Source organism: Oncorhynchus tshawytscha, unplaced genomic scaffold, assembly GCF_018296145.1.
Source record: "Oncorhynchus tshawytscha isolate Ot180627B unplaced genomic scaffold, Otsh_v2.0 Un_contig_4271_pilon_pilon, whole genome shotgun sequence".
Classification (NCBI taxonomy): domain Eukaryota; kingdom Metazoa; phylum Chordata; class Actinopteri; order Salmoniformes; family Salmonidae; genus Oncorhynchus; species Oncorhynchus tshawytscha.
Genome location: NW_024609745.1, coordinates 1 through 20,387, shown reverse-complemented (window position 1 = coordinate 20,387; position 20,387 = coordinate 1). Strand labels below are relative to the sequence as shown.

The following is a 20,387-nucleotide window of genomic DNA, read 5'->3' as shown; positions in this document are numbered from 1 at the left end:
AGTCATGAACCACGATCACACCACATACGACTGGTCTAATACTTAGAGTACCTCCGTGATGGGGTTAGCTCATCCGTGTATAACATAGCTATGATGTAGACTTCTTCATACCTACCTCCACTACAATAGTGGAAGACAGTGACTGGTAGTAAAACTACTACAGACTCCCTCGACACCAATTCTGACTGACCTCCAGGCATTGACCTGAAAATAACCTGACTACGTCAGACTCATTCTGAACAAATTGTAATCTGCCAGGATACTTGGTTTCCTTCCCTTGACATGTGCGCTTGCGTAAGCATAAACGCACATGAACAACGGAACATCCAATTAGGATTTATGCTAGGATCACTTAAGGGTCCGAGCAAAATATCAGCCTTAGTAAAGTGGAACATTTATTTTGAGGCCTTTAACTCTATCTACAGCTACATCACTCACCAGTTTCCTATAGACTTCAGAAGTCCATAGGTCATCCCTGTAGACTGCCCAAAACTAGTGCCTTACAGCTGTAGACTTATCATATAGTTATCAATTTAGGATAGTACCCTAAGCAACACCCCGCAAATTAGGAAAGCCCTAGATATGCCATTAGACAATGCCATGATAGGGTCATTTTGCCAGGACCATGGACGTAGATAGAATACAGTCCAGTTAGATGATTAAGGGGGCATAACTATATTTTGTTTTGTTTATGCTTTCATTCATTTTGTTTCATTTTCTTCAGCACATAGAAAGTGATAGAGCCATAAACAACTTCCCCATACAACCACCAGTTAGTGCCACAACACTGCTCATTTGGGAGGAAATGTAATGATATATTTCATGAGTGTGTGTGCATTGTTAACATCTGCCTAAGTTACTGCCCAGATCTTCCAGTCTGGACGACCAGACGACGGGTCCGGAACGACGATCCCAATCCGGACATCCGCTGCCCAGCCATGGAGCGGACTTCTTCCTTTGCAGACACCCTACCCAGGTCGACCACCAGATGGGGACCACAACAATGGTCCACAACCAGGACAACCCACTGTCATTTTTATGTTGGTTTGCAACATGCAGGTTAATCGCAAGATTGAACCCAACATGGGGGGACTGTCATGACGTTGGACTGGGGGTTAGGTTTATGACAGTCATAAATACCTCTTCCCCCCTTTTTCCTCTCTCTACCCTGCTGAGGTTACATTTGCAAAACCACCTGGTTAACATAGAGATTCGGGGAACATCAGAAGGTGGGGGGAAATGAACTATATTCTGGTAATGCGACCAATTGAACATATGCGGTGGTATTTAATGAATATGATGTCAGTTCGGTTGTCATCTGAGACCTTCTCATTAATGATAAGATTACATAAAATCTACAGGGGAAAGTCTACACATCAGAGTTATCGGATTCACATGGAACTGTTTTTCAATTTAAATGTTTGAATATGAAATTATTCGTGATGGGATGAAATGTGATTTTAGCTTCTAAAAGGTGAGATTTCGGTTTTCATAAGACAGGGCTCTGCTCAATCAGTGGCCCGCCCCTGTGAAAGGACATGGGCTATAAAACTTTTCAAACACGCCCTCCTCTCCCTTCCTATATAAGCCCTTAACGACAATATAACCCCTGCTGTTCCGATGATGTGAGGATGACGGTCCTATGTCAGAATGGTTCAGATAATAACTACAGAATGAAGCCAACATCAGCGTGAGCTTTGGTTGTGAATGGTATGAACTTCGAACTCTTATTCACTACAGAAGTGATACCTCCTAGCCGTTGAGTTAGCAACAGCAGATGCAAACGAGGGTTAGGAAGGAACAGACAGAGTATCCCGTCTATCACCCAACGACGTTAGTACAACGTATCCAATTGACAACCAGAGACATTCTTCAAAGGACTCGGTTGAGCAACACGGCCTTCCATCTACCACCAACCTACCGAAGCGCAGCTCAGAGTAAATATTTATTGCATTTTCCTTTTCCAAATGGGCGGTAATTTAGAATGCATAAGATACTGTATTTACGATAGCACAGCTTCTTTCCTTTGTTCCTCAGTCTTCGCGCTCTTTCACTCAAACCCAGACCCTTTTCTTTTGTGTAACAAGCTGTCATATTTGTTCCGCCCGCTAGGGGCATTTTTCTTTATGATGTAATTTGTAATCAAGTTATGATTTAATTATGTGTATGTGTAATTCTGTGTGATTAGTTAGGTATTTAGTAAATAAATGATTAAACCCAATTTTGTATTGCTGATTCAAATTGTTAGCCAGTGTTCGTGCAGACCAAGAATTTACAACTTTCAGATGAGACTGAATTAAGAGGACGATTAATATTGACTGCTATTGATGTAAAATATTACTAGGTCTTTAAGAGTTTATACGGAAGATAACAGCTCTAAATATTCTTTCGTGGTGCCCGACTCTCTAGTTAATTACATTTACATGATTAGCTCAATCAGGTGATATTAATTACGGATAAATTATTTTATAGAATAGCATGTCATATCACTTAATCCGGCATAGACAAAGACACGACAATTACTATACAAAACCCATTTTAACATAGACAATTACTATACAAAACCCATTTTAACATGCAGAAATTCAACAGTTTTTTGACAAGAGTTTAATAGGAACCAACGTAATTAGAGCAGTAAAAATAAATGTTTTGTCATACACGTGGTATACGGTCTGATATACCATGGCTGTAAGCCAATCAGCATTCAAGGCCCGATCCACCCAGTTTATAATCAAGTACAAACCCTAAGAAAATGAAGACCTATTCCCTCTAGAAAGTACAAATATCAGTTACATACAATTGTTAGCATACTTCAATGTTTGTTCCAACATCATCATCATGTTTCACCAAAAGGTGTAGGCTACAAGGCAGGAATGCTACATTTTGGCTATCACATTGTGTTTTAAACATCGGTCTACTGAATTTGCTGTTTGCGATAGTCCCTCACCATTTTTCTCATGTCTTGGTATGGCTTGAGGTCAGTTAATGTCAGTAACTTGTTTGTCTTGGGATCAGTTCCAAGCCATGTCCTGTAAATGTTGGGAAGACAGTAAACCATTCTCAAAAATAGTGGTCAAATAATTCATTTAATTTGTTAATTAATTTAAAATGTTTACAGTAGGCGAAGACTTTCCTGTTTGAAGAATTGTCAATCAGTTAAATGTCTAAGCCTATTGCAATAAGACACAAAAACTACTGACACCGAACTGATATAGTTGCCAGCAATGTGTTATTTCAGTTCTGCATGCAAGGGATGAGAAAAATGTATTTGATAAATAAACTAACAGTCATTTGCTAATATTTGAGCCCACAATTAATACAAATCAAATGTTATTGGTCGCATACACGTGTTTAGCAGATGTTATTGCAGGTGTAGCGAAATGCTTGTGCTTCTAGCTCCGACAGTGCAGTAATATCTAACAGTTTCACAACATATACTCAAATACACATAAATCTAAGTAAGGAAAGAATTAAGAATTACACGAATGTGGCTTGTGTTTAAACAAACTCAGAAGCAGCCGATGAAAAACCACACATAACGACATCAGCTTAATATTTTTGGATTTCTTTATAAAAGCAACACGTTAATTATGAATCATAAATAACGACATATCAATATGAATAATAACCAGCTTACCTCTTCAGATGTTTCTCAATGGCCTTTCGCTCGTACACTGTTCCCTCCTGGTTCTTCACTGGGTCAACAAACATCTTGTTGGTTAGTGGACAAATCAAGTGTGAGGGTATGAACTTCTCAGGCAACTCTTCACCCAACAATTCCTGTAAATTTAAAAGGGAAAGATCATCATACCCTGAACAAACTGTTACATTAAAGGGTTGCTGTTAAAATAAAGGTATCTGAGAAACTGCTAACGTAGACCAGGTATTCCCAAACTGGGGTCCGCGTACAAATGCCGTCGGGGGTACGCCAAATAAAAATGTGATTCACGTTTTAAAAAAATAATAATAAAAGGATTCTTCACATTTTCAAACAGTACATTACTATTTTCCAACGGGACTATACATTTGGGTGAGGTTTTTTCTCTCACCTGAGTATCCTCGTTTCACTGCCCAAAAATACAATTGAAGTGTTCAGCGAAATAACAACACAATGTCAAATACAGGTAGCCTAGTCAAATAACTAACATCCAATCACATTAACCGTTATCCAATCACATTAACCGTTTTCCAATCACATTAACCGTTATCCAATCACATTAACCGTTTTCCAATCACATTAACTGTTATCCAATCACATTAACCGTTTTCCAATCACATTAACCGTTATCCAATCACATTAACCGTTACTCTCTCGCGGGAAACCTTCACTCTTGCGGAGACATTTAGAAACAAAACATGACAATTTGAAAAATAAGCCATGGGTGTTTTTGAGCGAGAATAAAGACGACTTTCGAGTAGTAAGACATGTATAAAAGTAACAGATAATAAGGGGCTAGAAGCATCTTATATGGTGAGCTACCGAGTGGCTAGGACAGGCAAGCCCCATACTATTGTGGAGGACTTCATTCTTCCTGCTGCTGTGGATATGACTGGGACAATGCTGGGGGAAAAGGTCCAAAAAAACTATACAGACAATGCCTTCATCAAACAACACTGTTTCACGACGCATCAGTGATATGGCAGGAGATGTTTTGAAACAATTACTCCTTCGCATACAAGCCAGTGAATTCTATGCATTAGAGCTGGATGAGTCAACAGAAGTGGCGGGCCTGGCACAGCTCCTGGTATATGTCCGTTACGTTTATGGGGGGTCAATTAAGGAGGACATCCTCTTCTGCAAATCACTGGAAACCAGGACAACATGAGAGGATATTTTTAAAGTACTGTGGACAGCTTTGTGACATCAAATGGACTCTGGTGGTCAAGATGTGTTGGTATTTGTACTGATGGTGCAAAAGCCATGACAGGGAGACATAGTGGAGTGGGAACGCGAGTGCAAGCAGTTGCTCCCGACGCCACTTGGTTACACTGCAGCATCCATCGAGAGGCTCTTTCTGCCAAGGGAATGCCTGACAGCTTGAAAGACGTTTTGGACACTACAGTGAAAATGGTTAACTTTGTTAAAGCAAGGCCCCGAACTCTCATGTATTTTCTGCATTATGCAAAGATATGGGCAGCGACCATGTAACATTTTTACAACATGTGCTAGTTATCAAGGGGCAAAGTATTGACACTTTTTTTAAATTGAGAGACGAGCTTAAAGTTTCTTTACTGACCATAATGTTCACTTGTCTGACCGCTTGCACGAGTTTCTCACACAACTGGCCTATCTGGGTGATGTGTTTTCCTCTCCTGAATGATCTCAAGGACAACACACAGGTCTTTCCATCATTGTATGATATTTTGTGTGCAAATGAACTCAAGCTTACGGACAATGTCAAATGTGATATAGAGAAGCACCTGAGTGAGCTGGGTGCGCAATTACGTAGATTCGTTATCCCTTTCATGCCCTGCCTCCAGTCCACTTACCGATATCTGAACAAGAGAGCCTCATCGAAATTGCAACAAGCGGTTCTGTGAAAATTGAATTTAAATCAGAAGCCACTGACAGTTTCTGAATAGGGCTGCGCTCAGCTTCTTGTCTTGTCAAATCGCGCTGTTAAGACACTGATTCCCTTTGCAACCACGTACCTATATGAGAGTGGATTCTCGGCCCTCACTAGCATGAAAACTAAATACAGGCAAAGACTGTGTGTGGAAAATGATTTAATACTGAGACTCTCTCCAATACAACCCAACATTGCAGAGTTACAGTGGGGAGAACAAGTATTTGATAACCTGCAAAATCGGCAGTGTTTCTTACTTACAAAGGATGTAGAGGTCTGTAATTTTTATCATAGGTACACTTCAACTGTGAAAGACGGAATCTAAAACAAAAATCCAGAAAATCACATTGTATGATTTTGAAGTAATTCATTTGCATTTTATTGCATGACATAACTATTTGATACATCAGAAAAGCAGAACTTAATATTTGGTACAGAAGCCTTTGTTTGCAATTACAGAGATCATACGTTTCCTGTAGTTCTTGACCAGGTTTGCACACACTGCAGCAGGGATTTTGGCCCACTCCTCCATACAGACCTTCTCCAGATCCTTCAGGTTTCGTGGCTGTCGCTGGGCAATACGGACTTTCAGCTCCCTCCAAAGATTTTCTATTGGGTTCAGGTCTGGAGACTGGCTAGGCCACTCCAGGACCTTGAGATGCTTCTTACGGAGCCACTCCTTAGTTGCCCTGGCTGTGTGTTTCGGGTTGTTGTCATGCTGGAAGACCCAGCCACGACCCATCTTCAATGTTCTTACTGAGGGAAGGAGGTTGTTGGCCAAGATCTCGCGATACATGGACCCATCTATCCTCCCCTCAATATGGTGCAGTCGTCCTGTCCCCTTTGCAGAAAAACATCCCCAAAGAATGTGTCCACACAGCTCTCTGGTCTTGGCCATTGTGGAGAGGTTGGAGTCTGTTTGAGTGAGTGTGTGGACAGGTGTCTTTTATACAGGTAACGAGTTGGTAGGTGATCAAGTACTTATGTCATGCAATAAAATGCTAATCATTTACTTAAAAATCATACAATGTGATTACCTGGATTTTGTTTTAGATTCCATCTCTCACAGTTGAAGTGTAGCTATGATAAAATTACAGACCTCTACATGCTTTGTAAGTAGGAAAACCTGCAAAATCGGCAGTGTATCAAAAACTTGTTCTCCCCACTGTAGGTGCATCCTTTTAAGCACACCTTTCTCATTAACCTGTGGTGAGTTATTCACAATTATTGATGAACAAATAAGGTTTTAAATATAAGATAGCTAAATAAAGAGCAAAATTATTGATTATTATTATAATATTATTATTTGTGCCCTGGCCCTATAAGAGCTCTTTGTCAGTTCCCACGAGCCGGGTTGTGACAAAAACTCACACTCATTCTTATGTTTAATAAAGGTTGTATAGTGTGTGTGTGTCGTATAAATCGTATAGTGTGTGTGTCGTATAGATCGTATAGTGTGTGTGTGTGTGGCAGGCTTACACAATGATGGCAAAAAACAACATTTGAGAGTGCGCTGACCCTGGTGCTAGAGGGGGTACGCAGCTGGAGGTTGAATGTTTGAAGGGGTTCGGGACTATAACAAGTTTGGGAACCACTGACGTAGACTGTGATATGTCAGTTTTACATGGAAATGTCTGAGAAGTGAATCCACCTCTTTTTACACACAAACGCCCCCAATAAAAGATGTAGCAGAGCTTGCAAAAATTAACATAATTAGATAAGTGCATTCACCTTCTCCATGTCATCCAATGATTGGCCTGCAACTTCCTCTGTGTTCTTCTTGGCCTCTTCTTCATACTTGTTTCTGCTGGTCAGGTATTCCTCTGCCAAAATACTTTTACAAGACATTTTCATTCAGATAAAATGTAGGTATATGAATTCAATATACTACATACTAATAAATATAATGCACTATTTCCTACTTTTCCTTTTTGATTTTAGAATCAGAGTTAACTCCACTCTTGTATACAGTGTGGTCATCAAATAACGAGAAACCAACCTGTCCAGTGGATCTTGGGGTTCAGGAACGATGAGCACTCCATATACAGCATCCAAGATCTCTCTCATGGTTATGTGAGCGTTGTAGCTGCGGTCAAATATGTTGTGGCAGATACGACCCACACTGTTTATGTTGCAGTGGTACACCTTCGTCCACATTAAGGATTTTTCATGGCCTCCCGAGTGAGCAGTGGTCTAAGGCAATGCATCGCAGTGCTAGAGGAGTCACTACAGACCCGGGTTCAATCCCGGGCTGTATCACAACCGGCCGTGATCGGGAATCCCATAGGGTGGCGCACAATTGGCGCAGCGTCGTCCGGGTTAAGGGAGGGTTTGGCCTGGGGGGGCTGTACTTGGCTCATCGCGCTCTAGCGACTCCTTGTGGCAGGCCTGGTGCCTGCAGGCTGACCTCGGTAGTCAGTTGAAGTGTTTTCTCCGACACATTGGTGCGGCGGGTTCCGGGTTAAGCAGGCAGCTGTTAATAAGCGCGGTTAGGCGGGTAATGTTTCAGAGGACGCATGACTTGACCTTTGCCACCCGACCCCTTTGGAGAGTTACCAGCGATGAGACAAAAAAAAAATGGGTAAAAAATAAAACTATTTTTCATGACGGAAAAAAGCATCAATCAACTGGATAGAATTTGAAAATGTATGACTTAGGCAATACGAATAAATACACTGTCTTCATGTATTCATTGTGTAGAAGGATACAGGTGTGACAAAGCGCACAAGTGGAGGTTTGACGGGGTAGTCAGCTCCAAACTGACAGTACAGCTCAAAGACTCCATCCTCATAAGGTGTATCAGGAGGGCCTTGCATGAGAATCTTCCAAAACGCTGAATAGGTATGGAATCACAGGGGTTAAATGTTTTTGACAATATTGTGCAAAATGAGTCAAACAATAACCAACTGGTCATGTGGATGGGAAGTTGATTTGAACACTTTACAGTCAAACAAACCAATAACTTGAGGCTGTTGGTCATGGTCCATGTAGACTATATTTAAGCAGTAAGGCTCGAGGGGGTGTGGTATATGGCCAATATACCACGGCTAAGGACTGTTCTTATTCACAACGCAATGCAGAGTCCCTGGATACAGCCCTTAGCCGTGGTATATTGGCCATATATCACAAACCCCCGAGGTGCCTTATTGCTATTATAAACTGGTTACCAACGTAATTAGAGCAGTAAAAATAAATGTTTTGTCATACCCGTGGTATACGGTCTGATATACCACGGCTGTCATCCAATCAGCAATCAGGGCTTGAACCACCCAAGTATTAACAATGTTATTATAAAGCATTATGAAAAGTATATTTATACTAAGTGTTACCAGATCAATAACACTTAACACAATACCGTAATAATGTTTACTTACTAAAGTCTGACTCTGAAGGCAGAACAGTGCAGAATGGGTGTGGGTCACAGTGCAGGCTCTTCAGCTCTTCCAGAAGGCGTTTGTCCTTCTCCAAAAAGCGTCCGCTCTTGGATTCCTGGATCTTCTTTTTTAATGCACTATTTTGTGACATATTCATTTTTGTTAGAGTAATACAGTAGTTGACCTCAATCTCAACATTAAATAAATGCTTCTTGAGCATAATAGTGGTTTACTAGAATAGTAATTAGTAGTGGAAGTAAATGACTCTGTCATTCCAGAATGACATGCTGATAATGGAACTGCTCGTACTTCTCTGTCCCAGTCACTTTATCGTTTAGTCCACTTGGCAGAACAACCTCTGGCTTCTCGTCATAACCCCGGTTGGCGAAGAGAGCAACTAGAATGCTCTGTAGAGGCAAATGAGCATTGTTCATTACAATTCGTTTTAAGATCAATGTTATTAACTTACACTTTACTTGATTTGATTTAAATATGTATTTGTTTCATGCAACTTCACAGTGAAATGTTTGTTTACGAGCCCTTCCCAACGATGCAAAGTTGTAAAAAATCATACAAATAGTAACACAAGAGGAATAAAATACACAAGAATGGAACTATATACAGGAAGTACCAGATCAATGTACATGTACATGGCATGAGGTATTTTAGGTAGATGTGTACATGAAGGCAGGGTAAAGTGACTAGGCATCAGGATAGATAATAATAAGAGTAAAATAAAGTAAAGAGTAAAATAAAGAACAAGAATCATATTATTTTATATAGAATATATGGAAACACTTGTCCTATTTGAATAGTTTTTGTTTAATAGATCGTACCTCGCTCCTAATGTAGGATGGGTCCAGTTTCTTCTTCAGCTTCCTCATCTCCAAAGACAGAACAGTTTCCATTTCAAAAAGCTTCAGACCAGCTTTACTCGTCTCTGGTTTGAAACAACACCCTCCTAAAAGACATGGATGGTTTGAAACAACACCCTCCTATAAGAAGACATAGATGGTTTGAAACATCCTATAAGAAGACATGGATGGTTTGAAACAACACCCTACTATAAGAAGACATGGATGGTTTGAAACAACACCCTCCTAAAAGACATGGATGGTTTGAAACAACACCCTCCTACAAGACATGGATGGTTTGAAACAACACCCTCCTACAAGACATGGATGGTTTGAAACAACACCCTCATAAAAGACATGGATGGTTTGAAACAACACCCTCCTAAAAGTCATGGATGGTTTGAAACAACACCCTCCTAAAAGTCATGGATGGTTTGAAACAACACCCTCCTAAAAGACATGGATGGTTTGAAACAACACCCTCCTAAAAGTCATGGATGGTTTGAAACAACACCCTCCTAAAAGACATGGATGGTTTGAAACAACACCCTCCTAAAAGTCATGGATGGTTTGAAACAACACCCTCCTACAAGCCATGGATGGTTTGAAACAACACTCTTCTAAATTTAACCTTTATTTAACTCGGCAAGTCAGTTAAGAAGAAATTCTTATTTACAATGACGGCCTACCGGGGAACAGATGTTTACCTTGTCAGCTCGGGGATTCAATCCAGCAACCTTTCGGTTACTGGCCCAACGCTCTAACCACAAGGCTACCTGCCGCCCCTAAAAGCCATGGATGGATTGAAACAACACCCTCCTAAAAGACATGGATGGTTTGAAACATCACCCTCCTAAAAGACATGGATGGTTTGAAACAACACCCTCCTATAAGAAGAAATGGATGGTTTGAAACAACACCCTCCTAGAAGACATGGATGGTTTGAAACATCCTATAAGAAGACATGGATGGTTTGAAACAACACCCTCCTATAAGAAGAAATGGATGGTTTGAAACAACACCCTCCTAGAAGACATGGATGGTTTGAAACAACACCCTCCTAGAAGACATGGATGGTTTGAAACAACACCCTCCTATAAGAAGAAATGGATGGTTTGAAACAACACCCTCCTATAAGAAGAAATGGATGGTTTGAAACAACACCCTCCTATAAGAAGAAATGGATGGTTTGAAACAACACCCTCCTAGAAGACATGGATGGTTTGAAACATCCTATAAGAAGACATGGATGGTTTGAAACAACACCCTCCTATAAGAAGACATGGAGTGGATTCAGTTGCTTCATTGTTATTACTTAACCAAATATGTATAAAATAGGACATTGTTATGTAGGGGCTCAAAAAACACCCAATGGCTGCCTAACATTTCATTAGACTGTAGACTGCTGTCATCTTCATTTAACCAAATGCAATTCAAACTTCCAATGGAATGCAAACTGGCTGTAAAAGGATGGATCAAAATGAAAACCCAACCACTAGTGAATTAGTAACCAAGTACGTCCAGATTTTAAACCCTTTACAACCCTGTTACAAAATATACTTTCATGTCAATTGTCATCTATATTATGATAAACTGTAATATTATGATATACTGTAATATTGAATACTGACACGAAACAATTTTCCTTCAAAAAAATATTTATCCCAAATGCAGTAAACTTCATGTCAAAAACATTTAATGTCTTACTTGCGTTTTTGAGTGCAGTCAGGCCAAAATGATATAACAATGAGAAATGATTGGACAAAATGCATTCATTCTGATTCTACGTCCATATTTCAGCCACAAGAAGACATCATGATGGTGGCGTACGTCCACTGCTGGGATATAAACCAGAATCTCTTTACACATTATACAGTACCTGTTGCATTGCTGATTCCATGCAGCACGTTGTTGTCCACCTTTCCAACAACGATGGCATCAACAACAATGTTCAGGCTCATCAGTTTGGTTGTGACAGCATCTGGTTCGGTCATTGATCTACGGATAGAATTATTAACCAATCAATCCAATTGAACAATACCTTTGTGTTATCGCAATGAATGTAACGTCAAGGTAATCACTGTTTTACACACTGAAAAAGTATCATTCTATTTACCCATCATCCTTCCCATCTGTGAGACATATGATGCGAAGTCTGCAGTCTGGAAATTGCTCTCCAACTTGTTTCAGTTGAGACATGCCACGTTTCAAGGCATCATACAGCACAGTGCATCCATTGGCCTCCAGACTGTGTACGTGTTCCTGTAAGTGCCAAAAATATCTATTAATATCCCTAATATTATGTGAGGTTTGCAGATGCATGCTAACGAATGATATCATGAATGCCACAAAATCCCTGATTGAGCAGTAGCGTCAGCAACACACATAAACTACAACATGGAGACATGAAGCGCCTCCATACACATGCAGATCCTCTGAGTGCTTCGTAGTGCATCACGCTCCTCTGTAACATGTACAGTGCTGCTCGAGGCAACATCATATAGCTGAGTCTCAGTTTCAGTCTTTAAGACAGGTTTGAGGGGAGTACGTATGTGATCTCAGTACAGTACTTGAATGGATCTTATTGAAATCACCCCCATCGCTATTTTGCATTCATAAAACAGAAATGAGAAAATATATTTACCTTGAAGGTCTCCAGAGTCTCTGTAAATGTGTGGAGAGTTTTAACTGATGAGTCAAACTTCACCAAGCCAATGACATGATGAAAATTGTACGCCATGCTTCTAGTTGCGAAGTTATCAAAGAGCTGTTTAACAGCATCCAACCGTGTCATGTTGTCATCGGAATCATAGCATGTCTCATTCATGGAGGAGCTTGAATCCACTAGCACCTAAAAGGTTGGATGGAGAAGTATTATTTAGCTATAACAAAACAGAGGAGATAATCTAACTATTATATTGTATAACTTTGTTACATCAACATGGATCGTTTTTGGCTATCATCTTTATCATTCAAGGTATCTATCTGTAAGACCATGGGCTGCTTGGTGTTTGCCAAAATTTGAGCCATAGCAGGGGATCAAACTTGCCATGTGTCAAAACTGACCTTAGCTTAGATGCAGAAATATAAATAGATGCAAATATAAATAATTACATACACACACATACATTTATATATATACACATATACATATACATATATATATATATATATATATATATATATATATCATATACACTACCTGTCAAAAGTTTTAGATCACCTACTCATTCAAGGGTTTTTCTTTATTTGTACTATTTTCTATATTATAGAATAATAGTGAAAACATCAAAACTATGAAATAACATATGCAATCATGTAGTAACCACAAAAAGTGTTCAAAATATATATAGATTCTTCAAATAGCCATCCTTTGCCTTGATGACAGCTTTGCAATCTATTTTGAATTGTTTAACACTTTTGGTTACTACATGATTCCATGTATGTTATTTCCTAGTGTTGATGTCTTCACTATTATTCTACAATGTAGAAAATAGTAAAAAAATAAAGAAAACCCCTTGAAAGAGAAGGTAGCTCTAAAACCTTTGACCAGTAGTGTATATCATTAATTACATCTTAATTATCACAAATATGTATGATATACAGTTGAAGTCGGAAGTTTACACACACCTTAGCCAAATACATTTAAACTCAGTTTTTCACAATTCCTGACAATTAATCCTAGTAAAAAAATTATTTTAAGAATGTGAAATGTCAGAATAATAGTAGAGAGAATGATTTATTTCAGCTTTTATTTCTTTCATCAAATTCCCAGTGGGTCAGAAGTTTACATACACACAATTAGTATTTGGTAGCATTGCCTTTAAATTGTTTAACTTGGGTCAAACGTTTCGGGTAGCCTTCCACAAGCTTCCCACAATAAGTTGGGTGAATTTTGGCCAAACGTTTCGGGTAGCCTTCCACAAGCTTCCCACAATAAGTTGGGTGAATTTTGGCCCATTCCTCCTGACAGAGCTGGTGTAACTGAGTCAGGTTTGTAGGCCTCCTTGCTCGCACACACTTTTTCAGTTCTGCCCACAAATGTTCTATGGGATTGAGGTCAGGGCTTTGTGATGGCCACTCCAATACCTTGACTTTGTTGTCCTTAAGCCATTTTGCCACAACTTTGGAAGTGTGCTTGGGGTCATTGTCCATTTGGAAGAACCAATTGTGACTAAGCTTTAACTTCCTGACTGATATCTTGAGATATTTCTTCAATATATCCACATAATTTTCCTCTCTCATGACGCCATCTATTTGTGAAGAGCACCAGTCCCTCATGCAGCAAAGCACACCCACAACAAGATGCTGCCACCCCCATGCTTCACGGTTGGGATGGTGTTCTTCGGCTTGCAAGCCTCCCCCTTTTCCTCCAAACATAACAATGTTCATTATGGCCAAACAGTTCTATATTTGTTTCATCAGACCAGAGGACATTTCTCCAAAAAGTCAGATCTTTGTCCCTATGTGCAGTTGCAAACCGTAGTCTGTCTTTTTTTGTGGCGGTTTTGGAGCAGTGGCTTCTTCCTTGCTGAGCAGCCTTTCAGGTTATGTCAATATAGGACTTGTTTACTGTGGATATAGATACTTTGTACCTGTTTCCTCCAGCATCTTCACAAGGTCCTTTGCTGTTGTTCTGGGATTGATTTGCACTTTTCACACCAAAGTACGTTCATTTCTAGGAGACAGAACGCGTCTCCTTCCTGAGCGGTATGACGGCTGCGTGGTCCCATGGTGTTTATACTTGCGTACTATTGTTTGTACAGATGAGCGTGGTACCTTCAGGCGTTTGAAAATTGCTCCCAAGGATGAACCAGACTTGTGGAGGTCTAAAATTTATTTTCTGGGGTCTTGGCTGATTTCTTTTGATTTTCCCATCCACAGGTATCAAATCAAATCAAATCAAATTTTATTTGTCACATACACATGGTTAGCAGATGTTAATGCGAGTGTAGCGAAATGCTTGTGCTTCTAGTTCCGACAATGCAGTAATAACGAACAAGTAATCTAACTAACAATTCCAAAAAAACTACTGTCTTATAACACAGTGTAAGGGGATAAAGAATATGTACATAAGGATATATGAATGAGTGATGGTACAGAGCAGCATAGGCAAGATACAGTAGATGATATCGAGTACAGTATATACATATGAGATAAGTATGTAAACCAAGTGGCATAGTTAAAGTGGCTAGTGATACATGTATTACATAAGGATGCAGTCGATGATATAGAGTACAGTATCAACGTATGCATATGAGATGAATAATGTAGGGTAAGTAACATTATATAAGGTAGCATTGTTTAAAGTGGCTAGTGATATATTTACATCATTTCCCATCAATTCCCATGATTAAAGTGGCTGGAGTAGAGTCAGTGTCATTGACAGTGTGTTGGCAGTAGCCACTCAATGTTAGTGGTGGCTGTTTAACAGTCTGATGGCCTTGAGATAGAAGCTGTTTTTCAGTCTCTCGGTCCCAGCTTTGATGCACCTGTACTGACCTCGCCTTCTGGATGACAGCGGGGTGAACAGGCAGTGGCTCGGGTGGTTGATGTCCTTGGTGATCTTTATGGCCTTCCTGTAGCATCGGGTGGTGTAGGTGTCCTGGAGGGCAGGTAGTTTGCCCCCGGTGATGCGTTGTGCAGACCTCACTACCCTCTGGAGAGCCTTACGGTTGAGGGCGGTGCAGTTGCCATACCAGGCGGTGATACAGCCCGCCAGGATGCTCTCGATTGTGCATCTGTAGAAGTTTGTGAGTGCTTTTGGTGACAAGCCGAATTTCTTCAGCCTCCTGAGGTTGAAGAGGCGCTGCTGCGCCTTCCTCACGATGCTGTCTGTGTGAGTGGACCAATTCAGTTTGTCTGTGATGTGTATGCCGAGGAACTTAAAACTTGCTACCCTCTCCACTACTGTTCCATCGATGTGGATGGGGGTGTTCCCTCTGCTGTTTCCTGAAGTCCACAATCATCTCCTTAGTTTTGTTGACGTTGAGTGTGAGGTTATTTTCCTGACACCACACTCCGAGGGCCCTCACCTCCTCCCTGTAGGCCGTCTCGTCGTTGTTGGTAATCAAGCCTACCACTGTTGTGTCGTCCGCAAACTTGATGATTGAGTTGGAGGCGTGCATGGCCACGCAGTCGTGGGTGAACAGGGAGTACAGGAGAGGGCTCAGAACGCACCCTTGTGGGGCCCCAGTGTTGAGGATCAGCGGGGAGGAGATGTTGTTGCCTACCCTCACCACCTGGGGGCGGCCCGTCAGGAAGTCCAGTACCCAGTTGCACAGGGCGGGGTCGAGACCCAGGGTCTCGAGCTTGATGACGAGCTTGGAGGGTACTATGGTGTTGAATGCCGAGCTGTAGTCGATGAACAGCATTCTCACATAGGTATTCCTCTTGTCCAGATGGGTTAGGGCAGTGTGCAGTGTGGTTGAGATTGCATCGTCTGTGGACCTATTTGGGCGGTAAGCAAATTGGAGTGGGTCAAGGGTGTCAGGTAGGGTGGAGGTGATGTGGTCCTTGACTAGTCTCTCAAAGCACTTCATGATGACGGATGTGAGTGCTACGGGGCGGTAGTCGTTTAGCTCAGTTACTTTAGCTTTCTAGGGAACAGGAACAATGGTGGCCCTCTTGAAGCATGTGGGAACAGCAGACTGGTATAGGGATTGATTGAATATGTCCGTAAACACACCGGCCAGCTGGTCTGCGCATGCTCTGAGGGCGCGGCTGGGGATGCCGTCTGGGCCTGCAGCCTTGCGAGGGTTAACACGTTTAAATGTCTTACTCACTTCGGCTGCAGTGAAGGAGAGACCGCATGTTTCCGTTGCAGGCCGTGTCAGTGGCACTGTATTGTCCTCAAAGCGGGCAAAAAGTTATTTAATCTGCCTGGGAGCAAGACATCCTGGTCCGTGACTGGGCTGGGTTTCTTCCTGTAGTCCGTGATTGACTGTAGACCCTGCCACATGCCTCTTGTGTCTGAGCCGTTGAATTGAGATTCTACTTTGTCTCTGTACTGGCGCTTAGCTTGTTTGATAGCCTTGCGGAGGGAATAGCTGCACTGTTTGTATTCAGTCATGTTACCAGACACCTTGCCCTGATTAAAAGCAGTGGTTCGTGCCTTCAGTTTCACACGAATGCTGCCATCAATCCACGGTTTCTGGTTAGGGAATGTTTTAATCGTTGCTATGGGAACGACATCTTCAACGCACGTTCTAATGAACTCGCACACCGTATCAGCGTATTCGTCAATGTTGTTGTCTGACGCAATACGAAACATCTCCCAGTCCACGTGATGGAAGCAGTCTTGGAGTGTGGAGTCAGCTTGGTCGGACCAGCGTTGGACAGACCTCAGCGTGGGAGCTTCTTGTTTTAGTTTCTGTCTGTAGGCAGGGATCAACAAAATGGAGTCGTGGTCAGCTTTTCCGAAAGGGGGCGGGGCAGGGCCTTATATGCGTCGCGGAAGTTAGAGTAACAATGATCCAGGGTCTTTCCACCCCTGGTTGCGCAATCGATATGCTGATAAAATTTAGGGAGTCTTGTTTTCAGATTAGCCTTGTTAAAATCCCCAGCTACAATGAATGCAGCCTCCGGATAAATCGTTTCCAGTTTGCAGAGAGTTAAATAAAGTTTGTTCAGAGCCATCGATGTGTCTGCTTGGGGGGATATATACGGCTGTGATTATAATCGAAGAGAATTCTCTTGGTAGATAATGCGGTCTACATTTGATTGTGAGGAATTCTAAATCAGGTGAACAGAAGGATTTGAGTTCCTGTATGTTTCTTTCATCACACCATGTCACGTTGGCCATAAGGCATACGCCCCCGCCCGTCTTCTTACCAGAAAGATGTTTGTTTCTGTCGGCGCGATGCGTGGAGAAACCCGCTGGCTGCACCGCTTCGGATTGCGTCTCTCCAGTTAGCCATGTTTCCGTGAAGCAGAGAACGTTACAGTCTCTGATGTCCCTCTGGAATGCTACCCTTGCTCGGATTTCATCAACCTTGTTGTCAAGAGACTGGACATTGGCAAGAAGAATGCTAGGGAGTGGTGCACGATGTGCCCGTCTCCGGAGTCTGACCAGAAGACCGCTTCGTTTCCCTCTTTTTCTGAGTCGTTTTTTTTTTTTTTGGTCGCTGCATGTGATCCACTCGGTTACACTGGTTGTAAGGCAGAACACAGGATCCGCATCGCGAAAAACATATTCTTGGTCGTACTGATGGTGAGTTGACGCTGATCTTATATTCAGTAGTTCTTCTCGGCTGTATGTAATGAAACCTAAGATGACCTGGGGTACTAGTGTAAGAAATAACACATAAAAAAACAAAAAACTGCATAGTTTCCTAGGAACGCGAAGCGAGGCGGCCATCTCTGTCGGCGCCGGAAGTACAATTCTCAGTTCTCAGAGCCATGACATCATTTTCTGGAATTTTCCAAGCTGTTTAAAGGCCCAGTCAACCTAGTGTATGTAAACTTCTGACCCACTGGAATTCTGATACAGTGAATTATAAGTGAATTAATCTGTCAGTAAACAATTGTTGGAAAAATTACGAACCGACTTGCCAAAACTATAGTTTGTTAACAAGAAATGTGTGGAGTGGTTGAAAAACAGGTTTTAATGACTCCAACCTAAGTATATGTAAACTTCCGACTTCAACTGTTTATCAGAATATCTTGAATTACCAGTATGGCCTCTTTAGGAGTCCTGGTGGTCATGAAGGTCAGGTCACTTCTGATGTCTCTCATTCTGAAGAGATATGAAAAACATCAGGAATAAAAGGGACATGGCATTATGAGCATTATGAGCAGTAGCTGCAACAAGTTTACCATAGAAATAGAACCCACTCTATGAGTTTCCATAGATACAACTATATTATGGACTGTAATGCATTTGATTTGTTCATTATTAAAGCCATTCAGCCCGGTACCCCAGCTTTTAAATAATGAATCTCGTTATGCTGCCAGATAACCTACATTATACAGCATTTCGCAAGTCTGAAGATTAGCGAAGCACATATCACTATTCATGTCCATCACACTTTAACAGGATGAGGTAGAACAGGCTTAAAGCTAGAATCATTCATTGCTGCACCCATTTTTGGACTCATCAATTAATGATATATACACATTTATTTGTGAAAAATACAACTTATAAATGCCTCATGAGCGTAGTTCAACTGTCGTATCCCATCTGAACCCAACATATAAGATTGTTTTACTACCAATGTTTGTAAAAAAAAATGTGATGAAATAGTGTATAGCCTCAGAACATGGTTAAAACTATCATTTTGATGTCATGGATGGTTCTTCCATCCATACATAGCACTCGCTCTGAATTTGAGAATGGTTACATTACTCCAGGCCCATCCCTCAGCTTTTTACCAAAACACAGGCGGGTGGCTGCTTTGTCATTGTTTCAATGAAGGATTCCAGCTTTAAGGCCAGAAGTTTGATGAAGAAGATAGTTCAGTTCATTAATTGATCAAATGTTTGTATTCATGAAGAGCCCCCCAGTTATGGTGATGCTTCATGTCATCACAAACAAAGTATTTGGCACATTTTCAGATGGAGGTACTTACACATTTGCCAACTCGTCCACGTTCAACGTTTTGAATTTCATAGCTAAACAATCAAAAACGTAGATATCCTGAGGAGATCCTTTTTGTTTACAGATGTAAACACCAAGGTTATCTGTCAAGGAGAGGCATTTGTTAAAATACAACAAACAAGTATTTCTCCAAAAACAACCTGCAACCAATCATTAGATGACAACCAAATGACGATAATAGTCCAGCTTTCACAATAACGAGACAGCCGAGGCAGAACCTTTATATTCTTCTAAAACGGATCATAACTCATAAATAAGTAGAGCCCACTCAAAAATATAAACACTGCTTATGTTTCAGAGCACACAGTAAAGTTTCAAATGTTTCAAAGATTTATTGTGTGTTTTTGTTCTACTTGACTTTATAGTACTACTGATATTGATTTCTGCATCGTTGGGAAAGAGTTTGCAGTGAAGTCATGTCACTGTACTTGTGCACGTGACAATAAAACTTGAAATGACACCAACAGACTTTGAGGCGTCCTTCAAGAGGCCTGGGTTCAGTCCAAAATATCACACATTGGATAACTTGGGTTAATTATTTATTATTTTTAATAATTATATACAATATATATAATATATTTATAATATATTTAATAATTATTTTAGATTTGCAAATTTATGTTAACATCCTTCCCCCTAAGGAAAATTAAATAAATTATTGCAGGAATATCTAAAACATTGGCCAAATTCAATCAGAACATCCCTGATACATTAGGAAACAAGGCCCAGTACTTTGTTGACTACAAACTTTCTTTACCCAACCGTGGGACAGACTGTTTGTTCCCAGACTCGGGACTCTCTCTATTGGTTACAGACTTTTGGCCTCCCATCCCATTCTAACCACCTCTCGCCAGCTTTGTATTCATGTTACCTGATGAAATTGCTGTACAAAATGATCTTGTTGCCATCTGATGCACATTCAGATGTCATAAATCAGCACTGCAGAGCTCTCCCTGTCCTATGCTGTGCCTTGATTGTATTACTGTTGATGATA

At 40.9% G+C, this 20,387-nt stretch overlaps 1 protein-coding gene across 1 annotated transcript; it reads right to left on the bottom strand.

Annotated features, from left to right (window-relative positions):
• Positions 1-2,519: 2,519 nt before the first annotated feature.
• On the bottom strand, positions 2,520-19,506 carry LOC112244379. The gene is made up of 13 exons (XM_042317515.1): positions 19,365-19,506; positions 18,469-18,532; positions 12,440-12,646; positions 11,912-12,057; positions 11,675-11,793; positions 9,778-9,902; positions 9,251-9,348; positions 8,942-9,078; positions 8,276-8,400; positions 7,567-7,712; positions 7,299-7,401; positions 3,638-3,780; positions 2,520-3,029 (listed from the first exon to the last, which is right to left on the bottom strand). The coding sequence occupies exons 1-13, from the start codon at positions 19,403-19,405 to the stop codon at positions 2,915-2,917; spliced, it is 1,569 nt and encodes a 522-aa protein (XP_042173449.1). The 5' UTR covers positions 19,406-19,506; the 3' UTR covers positions 2,520-2,914.
• Positions 19,507-20,387: the final 881 nt, after the last annotated feature.

Coding starts and splice junctions, on each gene's coding strand:
- LOC112244379 (XM_042317515.1), bottom strand. CDS start 19,405: ATGAAATTCAAAACGTTGAACGTGGACGAGTTGGCAAATGT. Junction 9,079..9,250: donor AAAGTGACTGGGACAGAGAA/GTACGAGCAGTT, acceptor GTCACAAAATAG/TGCATTAAAAAAGAAGATCC. Junction 3,781..7,298: donor CATTGGATGACATGGAGAAG/GTGAATGCACTT, acceptor TTAAATTTACAG/GAATTGTTGGGTGAAGAGTT.